This window comes from Oryzias latipes, chromosome 7 (genome assembly GCF_002234675.1).
Source record: "Oryzias latipes chromosome 7, ASM223467v1".
Lineage (NCBI taxonomy): Eukaryota > Metazoa > Chordata > Actinopteri > Beloniformes > Adrianichthyidae > Oryzias > Oryzias latipes.
In genome coordinates, this window is record NC_019865.2 from 15,777,937 (window position 1) to 15,795,393 (window position 17,457).

At 37.9% G+C, this 17,457-nt stretch overlaps 1 protein-coding gene across 2 annotated transcripts in view; it reads left to right on the forward strand.

Moving 5' to 3' along the window:
- Nucleotides 1–331: 331 nt before the first annotated feature.
- Nucleotides 332–17,457, forward strand: part of LOC101163658 (sodium/potassium transporting ATPase interacting 4) — a 47,304-nt gene continuing 30,178 nt past the window's right edge. The window contains exon 1 of one of the 2 annotated variants that reach the window (XM_023956674.1): nucleotides 332–651. In XM_023956674.1, the coding sequence (XP_023812442.1) occupies nucleotides 598–651 (54 nt within the window). In that variant the 5' untranslated portion in view covers nucleotides 332–597. The remainder of the gene's footprint in view (nucleotides 652–17,457) is intronic. The other variant, XM_023956673.1, reaches the window with a different exon arrangement.

Consider the following 17,457-nt stretch of genomic DNA (forward strand, 5'->3'; position numbering starts at 1 on the left):
AAAATAGGTTACAAAAAGAAGCTTAAAAAATAGTCCTCTCAACAGTCCTGGTAAAGTAAAGCTCATTTTCAAAACAGATACATATCCAAAAAGTAAAAAGGCAAATCAAATAAAAATGATTGCCATTATAGAAAACCATAATTTTTTGACCATCTGTGACTAAAAAAACAACAATAACAAAACATTTTACTTATGTAAAAGCTGGTCCAGCATGTAAAAACGGAACTGTCAGTCACAGGCATTTTAATTTATGCGCATTTTTTCCACTGAGCGCTTCAAGCCGTCATCTCCTCTCCGGTTGAATAACCCTTCGTCACCAGCCGGAGCCCCTCCACTCCACCCTCCCTCTTCCTCCTCCTCCTCCTTTTACGCACCGGCTTGCACCCATCCTCCCAGCCAGTCACCTCAAGTGCAACCGGTCGGAGCGGAGGTAAACAAATCCATCCGGAGAGGAGCGGCTGTGAAAGAGGACATCAATAAGGAGGAAGAGAGGAGAATGGGAAGAAGCCGGTGTTTGGGTCTGGACTGAGTCACAGGGAGAGCTCCTCAGACTCCATTCAAGTCTTCCGGAGTCCCTGCCTTTCCAGCGTTGACACAATGGGCTGCTGCAGCGGACGCTGCACCCTCATCTTCATTTGCACTTTACAGTTGGTGAGTAGATTCTCTGTTGCGGTTTTTATCATTAACCAAAGAAAAGAACTCAGAGAGAAACTTCACACAAAAAAGGAATGGAAATTAAACTACTGTATGAACACACCAAGAAAGCTGCCCATATCAGATTTTACTGTAAAAGTAGAATTCCCAAAGTCCTCCTAACACCATTTTCCTTCATTTTTCCTGTAAATCCTAATTCCGCTTTGGAAAAGTTCTCTATGGGAGCAGAAAATGTATTGTATTGAATCTGAAGAACTGAACTCCCGTCACAAGCAGACAGGAGTAACTGGTGGATGAAGATGCAAGTGCAGCTCTTTGTGTCCTGCACTGATAAATAACAACCGCCACAACACACATTAATGCAGTTATTGTTGTTTCCCTTTATTAAAAACCTATTACACATGATCGAAAGCATTCATTTGTCGCATTAGGAATAAATTATCAAGCAAAGGCAGAATCCGGTTGTAACTTTCAGATGTTTTCATTCTTTACCAACAGATCCACCATAGTTTTTTCATGTGTTTTTGTAGTGTTTGAGGGTCACGTCAGTGGAGTGTGCATTGTGACATTTCACAGATGATGGTGCTTCTGCTTGTCCTTTCCACTATCACTGAGTGGGCTTTACTTGTCAGACTCCTACCATGTTATTTATGACGGCATTAAAGGTGAGCTCACTCATCCTCAGTGGCCCTTCAAGAAAATGTCATGTTTAAGAAGTTAAGACAGACTCGAACACAGTCGAGCTGGAAACATTGTATTTGAAGGGATTGTTCACCTAAACCAAAAAGGAAACAGTTTAAATAAAGGAGATTGTTTAACGAATTGTTTTTAAATGAATTAATCTTTTAGATTTTTAAATAGATTTTGTTTAATTTTACATAGTGAGTCATTAGTTTTAGTTTTCTATATAAAAACTGCATTTTCTGGTCATGTTATACTGTTATCATAGTTTCTATACATTTGCTTCTTACTATTTCAGTTCTCATGAGTAAAGACAGAAAACCAACATAGTAGCCATGCGGAAATACACATTTACATAGAAATTCAAATTTTTTAACTCAACTTTATTGCACATTATGGCATTTTACAAGAATGTACTTTTAGGTATGCAATAAAAAACACAACTGCAAATATCAAATACACATCTGTAACATACAGAGGAAAAGGATTGAAATAGAAATAAGCCAGGGGGTTAAACTCTACGAAGAAATACTGAATCTATCACATACAGACAATGTTCTGATTGCTTTTTGCTTCTCTGAATTTCGAATACTGTTGATATACTGATTTAATTCAGAAAGGAATACAGTGAAACAGGGTTTTCTACCAGAAAATTTACATTTATGAACATGGAATTTGGCCAAAATGAGTAAAAGATTTAAAAGTAAACAAGAGTCCTTTTGCATATTTTTTATATTAGACCCAACAAGATATCTTTCCAAAATAAGACAAAACAAGAATCAATTTTATCATTAATAAAAACACACATCTTCTGCCAAAACACCGTAACTTTGGGACAATACCAAAAAAGATGGATAACTGTTTCAGGGGAATTACAACCAAAACTACAAAGTGTCTCAATGTTTAATTTAAATCTGTTCTGAACAAACATTTTAGCTGGATAAATTCTATGGATAATCTTAAAAGAAACTTCTTTAACCTTATTAGTGATTAAAAATGTATTGGGTGTTTGCCAAACCTCTTTCCATGCAATATCTTCAACAAACATGTTCCAATAAGACATGCTACGAGGTAGTGAAACAATGTTTGTTTGAAATAATGTTCTTTTTGCTTTGTTGTTTTTCCTGGGATAACCGGTCAGACATATTTTCCCCACAGGAGTATTTATGGGAGAGAGTAGAAAAGGCTCCTCATTGTGAACTCTGTGTTGGAACTTAAACAGCATGCAGACACCAGAGGGAATAGCTCCAAACACTCTAGCATATTCCAAAGGGGCAGAGAAATTCAAATGATTGATTTGTCATATAAAGTACTTCCTAATCTTTTTTTAGAAACTTTATTGACAATGGTACATACATATAAATGGTTTAATGCTTTTGTTTTGCCTTGTGTCATGGGGTAGACAAAATATATCATTTTAATAGCAGCTCTTACTGAAATCATTTTACTGCTGAAAGGCTGAACTGCATCATGGTTTGTCTTGTAGAACAATGAGGATTTGGATCAACAAATCTGTGCCTAGCATGCACAGATAGTCCTGTTTGCATTTTCAGTGATCTTTGTTCTACTACAAGTGTTGCCACTGTATTAATCCGTAAAAAATTCTTGTTAACCAGCCGCTGATTGGTTAATCATGCGGATCAAACAAAAAGTTCATCAGCAGCTACATTAGTGAGCCCAAACAGAAGAACGCAGGATCAGCTGAGTGACAGCAGGCTTACTGATACGAGCAGGTCATTTATCCAACTTCTTGTCTTTGATCTTTCATTTTCATTTGACACATTTGGGATCATTAAACATAAAACCCCTTGCTACAGCAATTTATTACTATAACATTTAAAGGGGTAGTAGGATGCCACACAGTGTTTTCTGTGTTACCACTATTTAAGAGCTCCGTGAACCATGAGGAGATTTACACTTGTTTTTCTTTTACAGGCCTCGGACCTTTTTGTCTCATTAAAGAGACAGAGGTCAAGCATTTGTTCCAAGGTTTATAAAGCTGTCAGCTGCTTGCCTAAAGAAGTCCCTGAAGACTTAGGCAAAGAGCTTCATTTTCTCCCCTGGCACTAATTCTTGATGACCTGACACTTCCTGTCTGCTTCAACACAGGCTTACAAACACACCCACCTCCACACTAATGAGTCTAACCTGCAAAGAGGGGTGGTGCTAAACCCTGTGTGACCTTTTGAAGGGTCATCCGTTTGAATGTGTCCATGTCTTCATAAATATACATGCAGCAGCATCAGGGATACCTGTGCTCTCTCGGTGTAAACCCATGCATCCACAATGAGTCAGGTTATCCCTGCTCTATTAGGGTGAAACTACCGTTAACCAAACAGCACTTCCTCTTTTGATGTAAAAATATCACTCAAAAAACGTTCACTTTGAATGAACATAAAAAAATTATGGAAAGGATTTCCACATGATTAGATTGCGTTACTTGAACAAAAATGAATCATATTGGTCCTACTTAATGTATTTACGTTGGGTCAACTTAATGTATTTAGGTTTAAACTAATTCATTTAAGTTGATCAAATTTAAATACAGCAGTTGCACCCAACTTTGAATTAATATTGTTGCACACTCTAAAAAGAAAAAAGTTGATCCAACTTAATTGAATCACTTCAATTGGTCACACCTAAGCAAATTAAGTTTATTTAACTCAAATTTCTATTTTTTTCTTTAATTTTATTTATACATTTGTAATTGGTACATTTTGCCAAAGTTACAACCAATGGGTCTTTCAGTTTTCACATCAAAGACATGAAATATCCAACAAAGTCCCACATCACAAGACATAAGCTCAAATACCGCGAACTGCGTTAAGTATTGGAACATTAACATTTTACCGCACAAGGGGGTTGGTCATCATCCTCTACCAAACTTTAACTCATGGTGCAAAAAAAAATAAACAAAACAGTTTAAATCACTAGTTAAAACAGAGTAAAACAGCTAGACAATAAAACCCATGGCCAAAAACTCACACTTAGACCCCAATCTGCCCAGATAGACAAAGAAAATGGTATCCCACAATTCCTTGCGATTACTCATGTGTCCAATTTAATGATATCATGTTGGATCAACATGATTGAAATTAGTAACTTTTAAATGGATTAATGGATTTAAATGGACAAACATAAAATTTTCTAGTTGAAATGACAAGTTACTTTTTCGTAAACTTAATTGGCTGGTAATTTCCTTTTTTGAGTGTAGCCACTTCGAATCACTGTGTGCGCTAATTATCCAGAGAGAGGGCTTTGAGAAAACCTCTTCTGGCATCTCAGCCATCCCCAAAATTGAATTGTGGTGTGCCCTCTTCGTCAACAGGCCGAGTGATGGGACAAATCTTTCTGAGACAGAAGACAGCGGATAATGAGCCTCTATTGATTGAATGCCTCAGTTGCTTCCTTCACTTGCAGTCTAACTATTGCAGACAGGAGCTGGATGACTTTCAGATCCAGAGAGTAACAAGCCTTGGCTGTCAGCCCTGTCTGTGTAATGATTTGTTTGCACTCCAAGACACAGGCAAACTCATTTTTACCGCAATAGGTTGAATTGTCAGAAGTCTGTCCTAAAGCTGACCTGGTGCAGAGGTTTTTCCATTGGTTAAATCAAGGGAATCGGTGAATGCGACAAAGAGGATGTCCTTTATGGAGCTGATGGTAATGCAGAATGCTGATAATGCAGCTACAGAGGCAGAGAGAGGGGTCATGGGATGGAGGGGGTGCAGAAAAGCACACACAAACACACACATAGAGGTTCGCATTATCCCTCAGATCAAGGGTAACAAGCTCACAACTGAAAACTGACCCTGAAAACGCACTGCTTTAAGTTGTGCAGGCCGCACGGACAGACAAAACCTTAAACAGACAGGCTTTATTTTTCCTGACCCCCCCCCCCCCTCCCTCACTGTCAGTCACACCCACTCCTCTCAGTTAGTATAAACTGGGGGATTACAGCCTTCAGGCAGAAACTGCAGCTTGTTGAACTTATAATATGACGAGCCTAGATTCAGAGAAGAAAAAACAACTTGTTTTGGCATGGGTAAAGTTTTCTTTTATAAAAGTGTTTCTTTTTTGCCTCTTTCTCCCTTGTGAAAAAGTCAGTAAAACTAAAACGAGCAAGAATTGACTTAGATATTAACATGTCTGAGAGAACTTGTAACGTTTGTCCCTTTCTCTAGATTTTGTCTCTGCTATTCTTAGATTTAGGTCAGGAAATTACAGGGTATCCCATGTCTACTATATAAGTGTATAAGGTATACTTTTTATGACTAGACATATAAAGTATATGTCATGATTACATGATTATTTTCTCATTGCAAGACTGACATGAAAGGCTAAATGGCCCCTGATTTTAGACTTAAACATAGCTGGAGCTCATAATTTATCTTTGCCATTTTCCTGCTTCAAAGGTTAATTATAAACAGTCTTATTTAATTGCTTAAAATATTGATTTGTAACTTTGATTAGATTATAATATCCCTTTCACAGTCTGTAATGTATTTTACATGATTTTTTCAACTAATTAAAAACATTCCTAATCAGGTTTATTGTAACATAGCTGTAAGTTTGACTTAATCTTTATCTTTAAAGAAAAAGATAAAAAGTACCCAAAGTGTTCGCTTGCATCATTCAGTCTATACATTCCTTCTAATCTCCTAGTGACTGAAGAAATAAAAAGATTTTTGCCTTGTCATGTAATTTATCTCCTTCATGTGATAGAGGCTTTAGTCAGATTATCCCCACAGTTCCCACTATTAACAAATTCATGGCAGCGTTAATTTCCTTCTGAATATTCATGAGCTCAGAGGTGCTTGATGTACATTAACTCAGCAGTTTTTCTTCAGTTTTTTCTTCAGCACCTGCTTGCATGCTTCATTTGCATTATGTTGTGTGTCCATAGATTTCATGCTAATCACATTTCTGTAATTAAGATGAATTACTGTAGCTGGAAAAAGAGGTGTGGCTGTAAAACTGTGCATAGATCAGGGTTTGGTGGTTGTGGCTACACTTTAAACATCTTGCTCTTTGCCAGAAGATGTAAGATAAGAAATATGTAAATGTTTTTGGTAAGAGCTGCAGAATTCAAATTTGATTTGTCATAAATTTAAATACACACCTGTTTGTTTTTGTCACATATTTGTCGGTGTGTTAGTGCAAAGCTTTTTTGCATGCCGCTTTGAACCTGGATGATAATTATATTTATATTTATTTCCTTGGCGCTGTCTGGCTGATGGAAGAAAAAGGCTTGTAAAGATCACCCCATATTTGGTCACGCTTTAGATTGGGGGGGCTACAAAATACTCAATAAACTGTTAATAAAAACACTGTTAATATATTTATTATTCCCATACAAGCAATTTATGAATAGCTTGTGAATAGGATTAACAAATGCTAATAAATGTCTTTATAAGCAGCTTAATACCACATTACTCATGCTTGTTAATTTCTTATAAGTAGTTTATGAAGGAATATTTTAATGTATTTATAAACAGCTTATTTAAACTTGTAAGTCAGTTGTAAAACATTTACAAATGCTAATTAATGTGCTTATAAGCAGCTTTATAAAACAATATTAGTGCTTGTTAATGTCTTATAAATGGTTTATTAGGGACTCTTACTGTAAAACGTTACCGAAACGAACAAGTTCTAACAAGACCTATTGAAAAAAAAATCTAAATAGGAACAGTTGCCAAATTATCATTACTAATGGTATGTAGGATTGTAAAAAAAAGAAGCGAAAAAAAGAACTTTCCACTTATTCCTTTAAACTTATTATCTTATAATGCTCATCTCACTGAAATCAATCAAATAAACTGGAACAAGGTAGTTACACGTAACAAGTACAGAAAGAAAAAAATGCATTTTCCTCTCTCTTTAACCTCCTAATAAAAATGATGAAGTGCCATATTGTGGATTCTCTCAAAATTTTGATTTAGCAAAAATCCAAACTACAAAAAAGACAAAAATTAACTTTTCTGAATTAAAATTTTTACAGGTAAAAATATGCAATTAAGTCCCCCAGACTTTTTAGATGTTTTAAATAGTGACTCATGCAGTACCGATACTTGGACGTGTGATGAACAGCAGATGATTCTAACTGAATGTGAACATTGGCCACTACAGCTCAGATGATCACAGAAATGAAGGTCTTGACCTTGTCCCCCATTGACTTTAGGTCTTTATTTTTTTCCATTTGGAGGTTAAACAGGTTGAAATAATTAGCTTCAGCACGTGTGAGTGTGCATCTTTGTGTGGTGGAGCTATCAAATGGACCCCTGGTGTTCTCTGCTGATTGTGGCCTTGGCCAAGGCTGCGTTGATTGCCCTGCCCGGCCAGCCCTCTTCCACGGAAGAGCAGATCCTGACAGCTCATGTCTGACCTTAGCGATAACATTTTTTACAAAGACCCATCAAAGGAGGTTGATTATGGCAGAGGTCAAAGTGACTTTTTATTATAAACCTACACGCACATATTCTATTTTTAAAACTCTGGAACTATCATCCCACCTGAGTGCTTAAACATAAGAAGTGCTGTGTTGCACCTGTGTTGCATGTGCTTTCCCTCTGATTTTGCCGTACTTCTCTCTCCAGAACTTGTTTTATTTTTTCTCCATTTGCTCCAACTGCTGGTCAGAACATGTTTGGGTTGTAGATTAATCTCAATAGAGCTCCAGCCTAATTAGGGGAGAAACTAGACCAAACATACATAGACAGAAAAAACATAAACAGAAAAGGAAACAAAGCGGATGAGTGGTGGCAGGTCAACCATTCCTTAATTTCGAGTATGACCCTGGAGACCAGAGGTCAGTGTGTCTCATGTCCCCCTCATTTTCTCAGTGCCTTACCTTCCCCCCTGCCTCTTGCTAGACCAGAGCTACCATGGCAACCTTAATGTATACAGTAAGGAGCTGAAGAGCCTGTAGGTAAAAGAGCCGCTCATGAAAAGGACACCTGGAGATGAGTAAAAGTAAAAAAAAAAAGGAAATTTAAGTATTCTTGCTGACAAGAGAAATGAAAGATGAAGATTGACTCTGGAGCTGAAAGACCCATTGATGAAAATATGTTTTTAACATGTTCTTGGAGAATTTATCTGATGAGGGAGGACATATATAAAGAAAATTAAGCTTAAAATTGAATTTCTGCGTATTTCTTAATTCAAATTGTTGTGAATCAGAAGCAGACGAAAAACACTTTTAGAGAAAATCTGTAGCTGTGATAATAGAACCTACAATGGCAAGCCATAAACTCCCTGCTCTGCTCTCCCTCCCTGCAGAAAACTGTTTGGCTGGATAACTCTAATATTGCTCCCCGTTTTTTTTTGCAGCTGGTTGGGCTTGTGAGGGACTGTAAGGTAGTGGGAGAGACTGCAAACAGGTGGATGAGGGGTAAGGGGCGGGGTTACTCCGTGCCAGCAGTCCTGCCGACAACTCAGAGGTGAATTTCTTGTAAACTACTGCCGCTCTGCAGAAATGTCCTAAATCACAACAGAGATTTTTCAGTTTTGGCGAAAAACAGCATACCGGTAATCATAGTTAAAAGACTACTGAAAACGCTTTTACAATAGAGGAAAGATGATCAGAGTGGAAGTTTAAAGTCTGATGAGCACGGAGCTCATTGCTAATTGAAAGATTCTTCTTACACGGGTCATTAAACTTTAATTGAAAAAAAGAAATCTGCCAAAAATTAAAGATTGTATGCATGAATCAGGTAAGAACCTCGCCTCTACATTCTACGGATTATAACTGCTTATGACATGCAATGCAAGCTGGTCATGGCTTAACAAGAATATGTGTGTTTGTGGAAAAGCCTATTTCCAATCTGTCCCACGTGTCCCTTTTCACTACTGTTGGCCATTTTAATGTCTTCAATTTAACACACCATTAATACTGTGGTTATGGAGAAAACCTTGGGCCATGAAATGTGTGTGTTCCCATCCATGCACAGGCTTGTGTTGGTGCGTCTGTGTGTGTTCCACATCAGTGACAGCGCAATATTAAGCCATAATGGAGATAAAACTCGAACTATTTTCAAGCCCATTTCTCTCTTTCCATTCCAAGGGTTCCACCAGTGTCATTTGTTATAGTGTGGCATTGAATAAATTGCTTTGGGAGCACTGCAGCTGGGATGACTATCTTGACAGATCACATTGAATTGAATGGCTGCAATGCAAATCTGTCTCAATGAAATTTTGCTCAACTTTTCTGTTTAGTCCCAGTTTCACTAGCAACTGTTGAATGTTTGAAAGCATTTGAACAGTTTGAAAGATGTTGTGTAATCAAGGGAATAGACAGCAAAGCTTCTCTCAGGATGAGTAAAAATTCAAGTCAGATGGCATTATGATGAAAAAAATCCATGTAATGTCTCAGATATGAAAAGCAGAATGCAAATTGCTAACAGCTGTTTGCTGGTTTTGATGGGAATTTCCAGTGGTGCATGTACAGTAAATTACACACTGGTTCATATGGGCAAAGCCTAAACAGCTCTTTGTTAAATCAAGGACAGGAGGGGATGGTGAATTGACTGGGTAACCCTTGTGCTATCCTAGGCACTGTAACATTGGGAGTTGGGTCATCTAGACCCACAAGACTGTGCTCTGAACCTTTTTTCTCCAATGATTTGTGAACCTCACTGGTGTCCATGGATTACATGAAATCTTTCCACCTTTGTCATGGTAGGGATAACACATCAATGCAAGGGTGGGGTCATCTAAGATAGCACAAGGGTTGAAATGCTCTATCCACACTTTCGTGTGTGGATTGCCCTGGCCATTGTTCTCTTATTTCTTCTTAGCATTATGAAATAATAAAATAAAATGAACAATAACAATGATAAAACTGTTCAAAATGTGTATTTTTGATCCTTGCATTTATAACAGCCTTCCACTGTGCTGTTCTCATTTGCAACTCTATACCAAAGTCTTCTGCCCCACTCCCGCCATGTTATTAGATTAATTATGGTGGGGCATTGACGATCAAAGAATGAGGTTTTGACCGGACCCTCAGATTTAATGGACTCATAGTAGAAGGGCTCTTTCTCTTCTGACATAAGAAAGAGGCCTTGATAAGGGGGTGGGGTGGTATCAAATGATACGAAGAAGAAAGAGAAAACAAAAGATAGGATCGGAAAAACATGGATTAAACCGGTCTCAAAGAGAGATAGGAAAAACATAGCAGTAAACTAGTAGAAATGTCATCAAATGAAGTTAAAGAAGCAAATCTGACAAAGTCAATCATCCTTTGATCTATTTTAAAAGTGTTCCCGGTGGTCATTTAACTATGGTTCTGCCGTTTTTAGCCCAAATAAAAAAACCTGTGTCCTTTTCTAGAACATAGTTTCTGCAGAGCGGCAGTAGATCATCAATATATCACCTCTAAACTGTGGCTGGGGCGAAGCAATCCAGCCTCCCCTTCCTCTCCCTGTTTCTTAAAAGTCTTTGTTTATGGCGTCTCCTATTAGCCCACCGCAACCTTACATTACCAGTTCCACAAAAATAGTGAGCAATATTGAAGCTATCCAGCTGTACAGTTTTAAACCAGATGCCAGCTCAAACAAGGAAAACATGGATCTTTTTGTCTGCAAGCGGATGCATCAGAAAGGAGCGGAGCAGGGAGCTTGTGGCTGCCCAGCGTATTTTCTAGAACTCAAATACGCTCTTTTTCCAATAGTATTCTGTTGTCTGCTCCTGATATCCATTGATTCTAATGAAGAAATACACAGAAAGGCAATTTGAGCTAATTTTCTCAAGAAATGTCCTCCATTATCAGAACAATGCCACAAGAACATGATTAAAACACCAAAAACACAACTTTCATCTGAATTGCTCCTTAAACCAATTTTCTATGATATCAATGAAAACATTTTTCCGAAAAAGATTGGTTAATTCTCAGTGGCAGTGACGGGTAGCCTGTTTAAGCAATCCAAAACTATACACAATTCACCCAAATTAGGCAGTGGTTTCCTCAATGTCTGTAACGTTAGAGGAAAAGGTAAGCGGTGCCCAGAGGGGCATCTGAGTTTCCTTTTCAGTGCTAAACCCATTTATCAAACAGTGGAGAAAAAAGTGGTTCATAAAAGAGCTACGTCACTTAATCCCTGTCTCAGTTTTGCAAGACCAGCATCACAGAAGGCCATCCATCTATTCCACTTTCCATGTGCCTGATGGAGGCCACACACGTACACACACACACACACGCTGGAACCAGTGGGTATTAATCAGTTCAGTTTCACACAGACCAAGCAATTATTGGAGTGTAATAAAAAAAAATTGGGACAGGAGGTAAAAAAAAAATGTCACCGCAAAAAGGTTTCAAGCTGTAATCTGCTGTCTGCTGAGAGTCACACAATAAAGACAACTCAGACAAACCTGGCACACAAAGTAACAAAGACATTGTTCAAGAGTTTCACACTGTTGCTATCCTCCTATAGTTCCTAGACACCGGGCTGAGAAAAGTCCTTCTCCAAAGGGATGTTGAATTCCTTGTTTCTCTCTGCAGTGAATCATTTCTGACAGGGGAAGTGTGCTAAAAAGCAGAAGAAGGTTTTTTGCAGGTTGTATGTCAAGCCTGGACAATCAGCTGCAAAAAAATATAGTCCATACCCACCTGTAAAACTGTTTGAGAATGTGAAATTTGTTTTATTTTCATTGATCTTTTTGAATAATGGAAGGTTCTCCTTATTTCATGGTTAATTTTCCAAATCAGTACCAAGTAGGCACTGGTGGACTTGGATGTGGTCCAAAATCATTTATGTTTTTGTTGAAAAGTCATGAATGAATGAGAATATTGTTTGTTTATATATATTTGGCTAAAGATGTCCTGGATCGATTTTAGGTCTGTAAATTGGATCAAATCGGATTGTTCAAAATGAACCAATATCAGCTATGAATCGGATGGGCAACCACACATTTTGAAATGAATCGAATCGTTGTTAAAATCAAGTTCCACCCCAAAAATGTTTTATGTGGAGGTAATTAAAGTAAACTTGCTGGAGTGCCTTTTGGGGGAAATCGAGAACATTCAGGAACAAGTGTCACTGCAACATTTCATATCTCTGCTCCTCTTCTGCTTGGCTCCATTTTAGAGCTATACATGTGAACTCAGAAAAAAACTGACTCGTGCAGCCTCAAGTCACAGAATAAACACACAGATCCTGATGGCACATCAGCCATGTCCGAATACCCACTCTAATCCCCAACTACTAAAAAACTATAGTGTGGGACTATCTACTGCCCTGGATTTTAAAAACAAGTCAGACACCATGCTCACTACTATTTTTTTTAAACTGGAATATGACATCACCAAATTCACAAAGTGAAAATCGAGTTGATATGAGTGTCCTACTATGAATCCAATGTGTTTTAAAGATGAAAAAACATAGATTGTTTATTAAAAAAATACATTTAGATACTTTTTTTTAATAAAATTTTTTCAAATGCAATGCATTGTGGTCTATATTCACCAATCTAGTGAGGATGCACACTGTCTTTTCGCAGTGACTTCTGGGACATTTCTCGGGCACTCGATTTTGGAATTGTAGATTCGGACAGCACTACAATATGGCAAACACTAGTGCACTATGTGGTGAGCAGTGAAGGAATTCGGACATAGTCAGTCTCTCAAATGTTAGGCTTTTCATCTAAGATGCCTACAAAAGGAGAGGCACTGCTGTGGTTTATTAAAGTGAAGGGGTGTGCTTACAACAGTCACCAGTCACACCAGACATTTCATCAGAAATATTACTGACATCTGTATGAAAACAAGTCAACACAGTCTGTCATATATTTTGGTTATAATTCTGGCTCGACGCTCACTCACAGCAGATTATAGTTTCTTATCTTTAACTGACATGATTTTCTTTTTTACCTTTAAACGATGAAGTTTGAACTGACACTCTTCTCTTTTATCACTCTTAAAGTGTCACATTGAAGGAGATGATGAAAATGGAGTGTGATATCTGGATGAAGCAGTGATTATACGTCCCCCTGTGCTTTCCTTTTGCTGTTCTGGCTCCTTTGAGCACACCTGATTAGCCACCAATAAAAGCAGAATAGAGTGATCCTAATCTGGAATCATTTGGCTAAAGGACCGAGTAATTGATGGTTTCAGAGAACTATAAATAAAGGCAAAGAAAACAGCTAGAGTGGGAGCAGCTGGAATGGAGGACAAGAAGAAGGGAAGGAGAAAAAAGGGGCCTGTTGCATCCTCCTGCTATACTTTCCCCCTAATTGCTCAGTATTTATGGTGGGAGGAGTCATATTTGTGGGCAACATGCCTCTCCACATGTACACACTGAAAACCAAAATGCACACTAAGAGATTCCATCACTCTAAAGGGAGTCATTTTTGCTTGCTGGAGGTCAGTAGGAGGCTTTTACAGGCTGTTATGAAGCCAGCTCACTATTCCTGGAAGAGCGTTGGTATCTTTTGATCAAATTCCCCTCCACTCTCCAGTAACCTCCTTCCTATGAATTGTGAGCTAATTGTACCATGTGGGTTTTGTGTGATTGTGTTCGCCTGCATGTGTGTCTGGGTGGGCAGAGGGCTTTATGTCTTTGATTGATTGTTGTCATATTGGTGGATGATTGTGTTAGCGGCACACACAGTAACTTAATGGTGCTTCAAAGTGGGGAGAACACACATTTCTTATGACTTTAAACTATTTTAACTCGGCTAGAAAACTTTTCCGAGGGAAACACAGATGTGTGGTCTCATGTCAACATCAAATCTGGAATGTTGCAAAGATTTAGGCTGAATCTTTTTTGAGTTAAAGCTAAAACAAACAGATGCAAAGGGTTTATTTTTATTTTTGTTTTTTTAAATCAGAAAAGTTGCACCCAGTTAAACCTTTGGGGCGTCACCTGAAATAACCAAACGCAGCAAAGTCAGCTTCAGCGTCAAGATGAAACATCAAAAAAGATTACATTTGTATGTGTTAACCTCTTAATAGTGACCACCTTCATTTTTAAGAAAAGACCCTGAACCAAATATGAACTCTGTAACTTATTTGAAAAATAACAGGCTCTCTTCTTTTTAAACTAAGTTTTAGGTGTGCCTCTTAAGCTACATTCACACCACCCTCGGCAACGTGCGTTCAAACAACCTCTTCCAAATGAAAGCTCTATGTAAATGTGCATTTCGGGCTTCCGTGTTCAAAACTCTCGGGGTCCCATGTCACTACGCACAATTTCAAGAGCATTTTGTGGCTCTCTGTACAAAACATCCATGGAACACGTGTTGAAAGTTAAACCAGGTCAAACTTTGACCAATCAAGGACTTGGATTTAGCAGTGACGTATGGATGGCCCTTTCAATTCACTGTAGCGCCAACCGTTTGAAAACTGATCATAAAGGAAATATTAATACTTGCAGTTTGTGCTCAGACAGTATTATATGACACCAAGTCTTTCATATATCGGAATAGAGCTGGGAAAGAAAATGTCTGGAGCAAAGTTTATGAGATTTGCATTTCGCAACAAGCCTCTCTTAACTGTAGGTGGCGGACAGCAAGAAGTAGAACATTTTTTACATTCAAAGACCTTTATTTGCTACTTTTGCTTAAAGTTTTGCTGTAAGTTTTTAGACGGAGAAAATGAATCTCTCAGCAGTACTTTTTAATCTTAGTCTGAATAGCTGCACAAACATGCAGAGCTAAGTTGAAATAACTCGACATGAGTAATTTTGAAAGGGTTAGCCCTGTAAAGACCCCAATTAAAATGACCAGCCTGTAGCTATATCTCATCTTTGCTGACATCCTCATACATGCATACTTTTTTTAAGCTCTCCTGGCACGACTCACTGCTGACCTTAAGATGAGCAGCTATTCGGCCTTGTTCATTTCCTTCAGTTTTTATCCCATAATGCACACACATATTAGAATGGTTTCTCGGTTGGTTGTTTCTGGTTTTTTGCATTTTCCCCTTGTTTCAGTGTTGTCGTGCTGTCAAGAACCCGTGAGGAAGAACTCAATATGCAGGAGACGTGGCTTGGTGGCAGAAACGTAAACAGAAACTTAAACACAGAAAAAAACAGGGAGAAACAGAAAGAAAAGAAAAGAAAAGAAAAAAAAAGATGACAAAGCAAATAACCTGTCAACTGTAAACCAGACTCTTAAATACACTGAGGGTAAATAGCTAAATCAAGGACAACTGAGTTAGATCAACCTGAATGAAAACCGAGGAAACGTCACAAAAATCCAAGTGCAGAATCCTCACACATATAGAATGAAAAGAATGAAACATAGAAATTTAAAGGCAAAGAAATCAAGTTTCCATTTTCCTGTCTCCTGTGGTGAGTTTGTGTTTTACATGAAGAGTATTGAACAGGGCAAAACATTCTAAGGCAATAAGTCACAGTAAAAAATGAAGCTCCTGAAAGTTTTACACAGCAGAAGCAACACATAATCTATTAGCTTAAAATCTAAGTAGACTTTTTACAAACCCTTATTGATTTTTAAAAAGTCTTAGAGGCTGGACTAGTTTCTCTACAGTTCCACCATTACGTTACCTGCTTTATAGCTAAACGTGTTGGTTCTGCCATTCTAAGGGGCTCACATAATGTTTATATATGAAATGTATGTATGTGTCAGTCTGCCCCAGGGCAGCTGTTGCTACAACCGTAGCTTACCATCACCAAGTATGAATGAGGAGTGAATGAATAATGGACACAATGTAAGCGCTTTGAGTGTCTTGAAAAGCGCAGATAAATCCAATCCATTACTATTATTATTATTATTATTAAATAAATTTGAAAATAGTGAAAATGTTATCAGTATTGCAGAATCTTTAGAGATGCAAAACCTAAAAGATAAAAAGGCATTTTTTTCTCATTTATCTGTCCAGCTATAATCCTCTTAAAGAGCCACACCAAGAAAATTGCGTTTTTGGTGTTTTTTGCATGTTATTAGCATTTTTCTGATGATGGAGGACATAAAAAAAAGGCAATTAAGATTAAAATGGCATTTCTGAGTATTTCTTTATACAAATCGTTGTAAATCAGGAGGAGCAGGCGAACGAATGGAGTAAAAGTAGCTTATATGTGATGTAGAATACACACAGGGATTAAATTCATGTATGCCTTTGTTATCCTCGTCTGAGTTGGCATCTGGATCTAAACAGTACGGCTTGATAGTTTCAATTTTGCTCACTGTTTTAGTTGCACCGTTAATTATACGTTGGGGGGTGTAAGAGGTTGTAAGCCAGCGGGAGAAACTGTAAACAGGGAGCTTTCAGCAACAGGGGGGGGGGGTTGATCTGCGCCAACGTCCCGCCCACAACTCAGGGGTGAACTTCTACTGAACTATTGCTAATTATCTATAATAATCTATAATAATCTAATTATGTCCAAGAAAACATTTCTTATTTTTAATTTTGGCCAAAAATGGCATAATCATTATTGACACACCACTGGGAACGCTTTTAAAACACATCAAAAGAGTGAAAGGAGTGGAACTTTAATGGCTATATGGTAAGAGCTTGATGAGTCAGAGAAAAGCTTACATGACTCGGTAGAAAAGGATCTAAATGAAGTTCAAATCTGAGATGTTAAGAGGATGAAAAGAAAAAAAAAGGTTCCGTTTTTTTAAACCAAATGGTGTTTATGAAGCTGGATGGATGAAGCTGCTATCTTTTCTGTTCATTAGGTTGAGAAATCAACAGCGCAGAAGTGATGTGTGTCGGTGTGAGACTGCCTGTGGTGTGCTCCATTCAGAGCAGCAGAAGTGAGATTTTTGGTTCTGCCTCGTTCCATTTTCAAACATTTGGACACATGTCAACCCTGTCACACATGGCAGCAATCAAAAACATTTCACACACACTGTTAATGAAATGGAATTTATTTGGCAATAAAATTTGGTTAAATGGTTTACACCTCCTCTATGAGTTGTCCCCCCCAATGGCAAATGTAAATTAAACCCATGCAAAGAGACACACTCTGCTTAAATGTGTATACATGTATCTCCTGAATGTTGGCAGAAAACCTTTAACAATTCTTTTAAAGAGGAAAATAGCACGATCTCGTGAATTAATCTGCCTCATCAAACTTTTTTTTTTTTTTTTTGGAGTAAATCTAGTTTGATGCAGACTCCATTTTGAAGTAAGCGGGCGGTGAAACTTGAAATGCAATT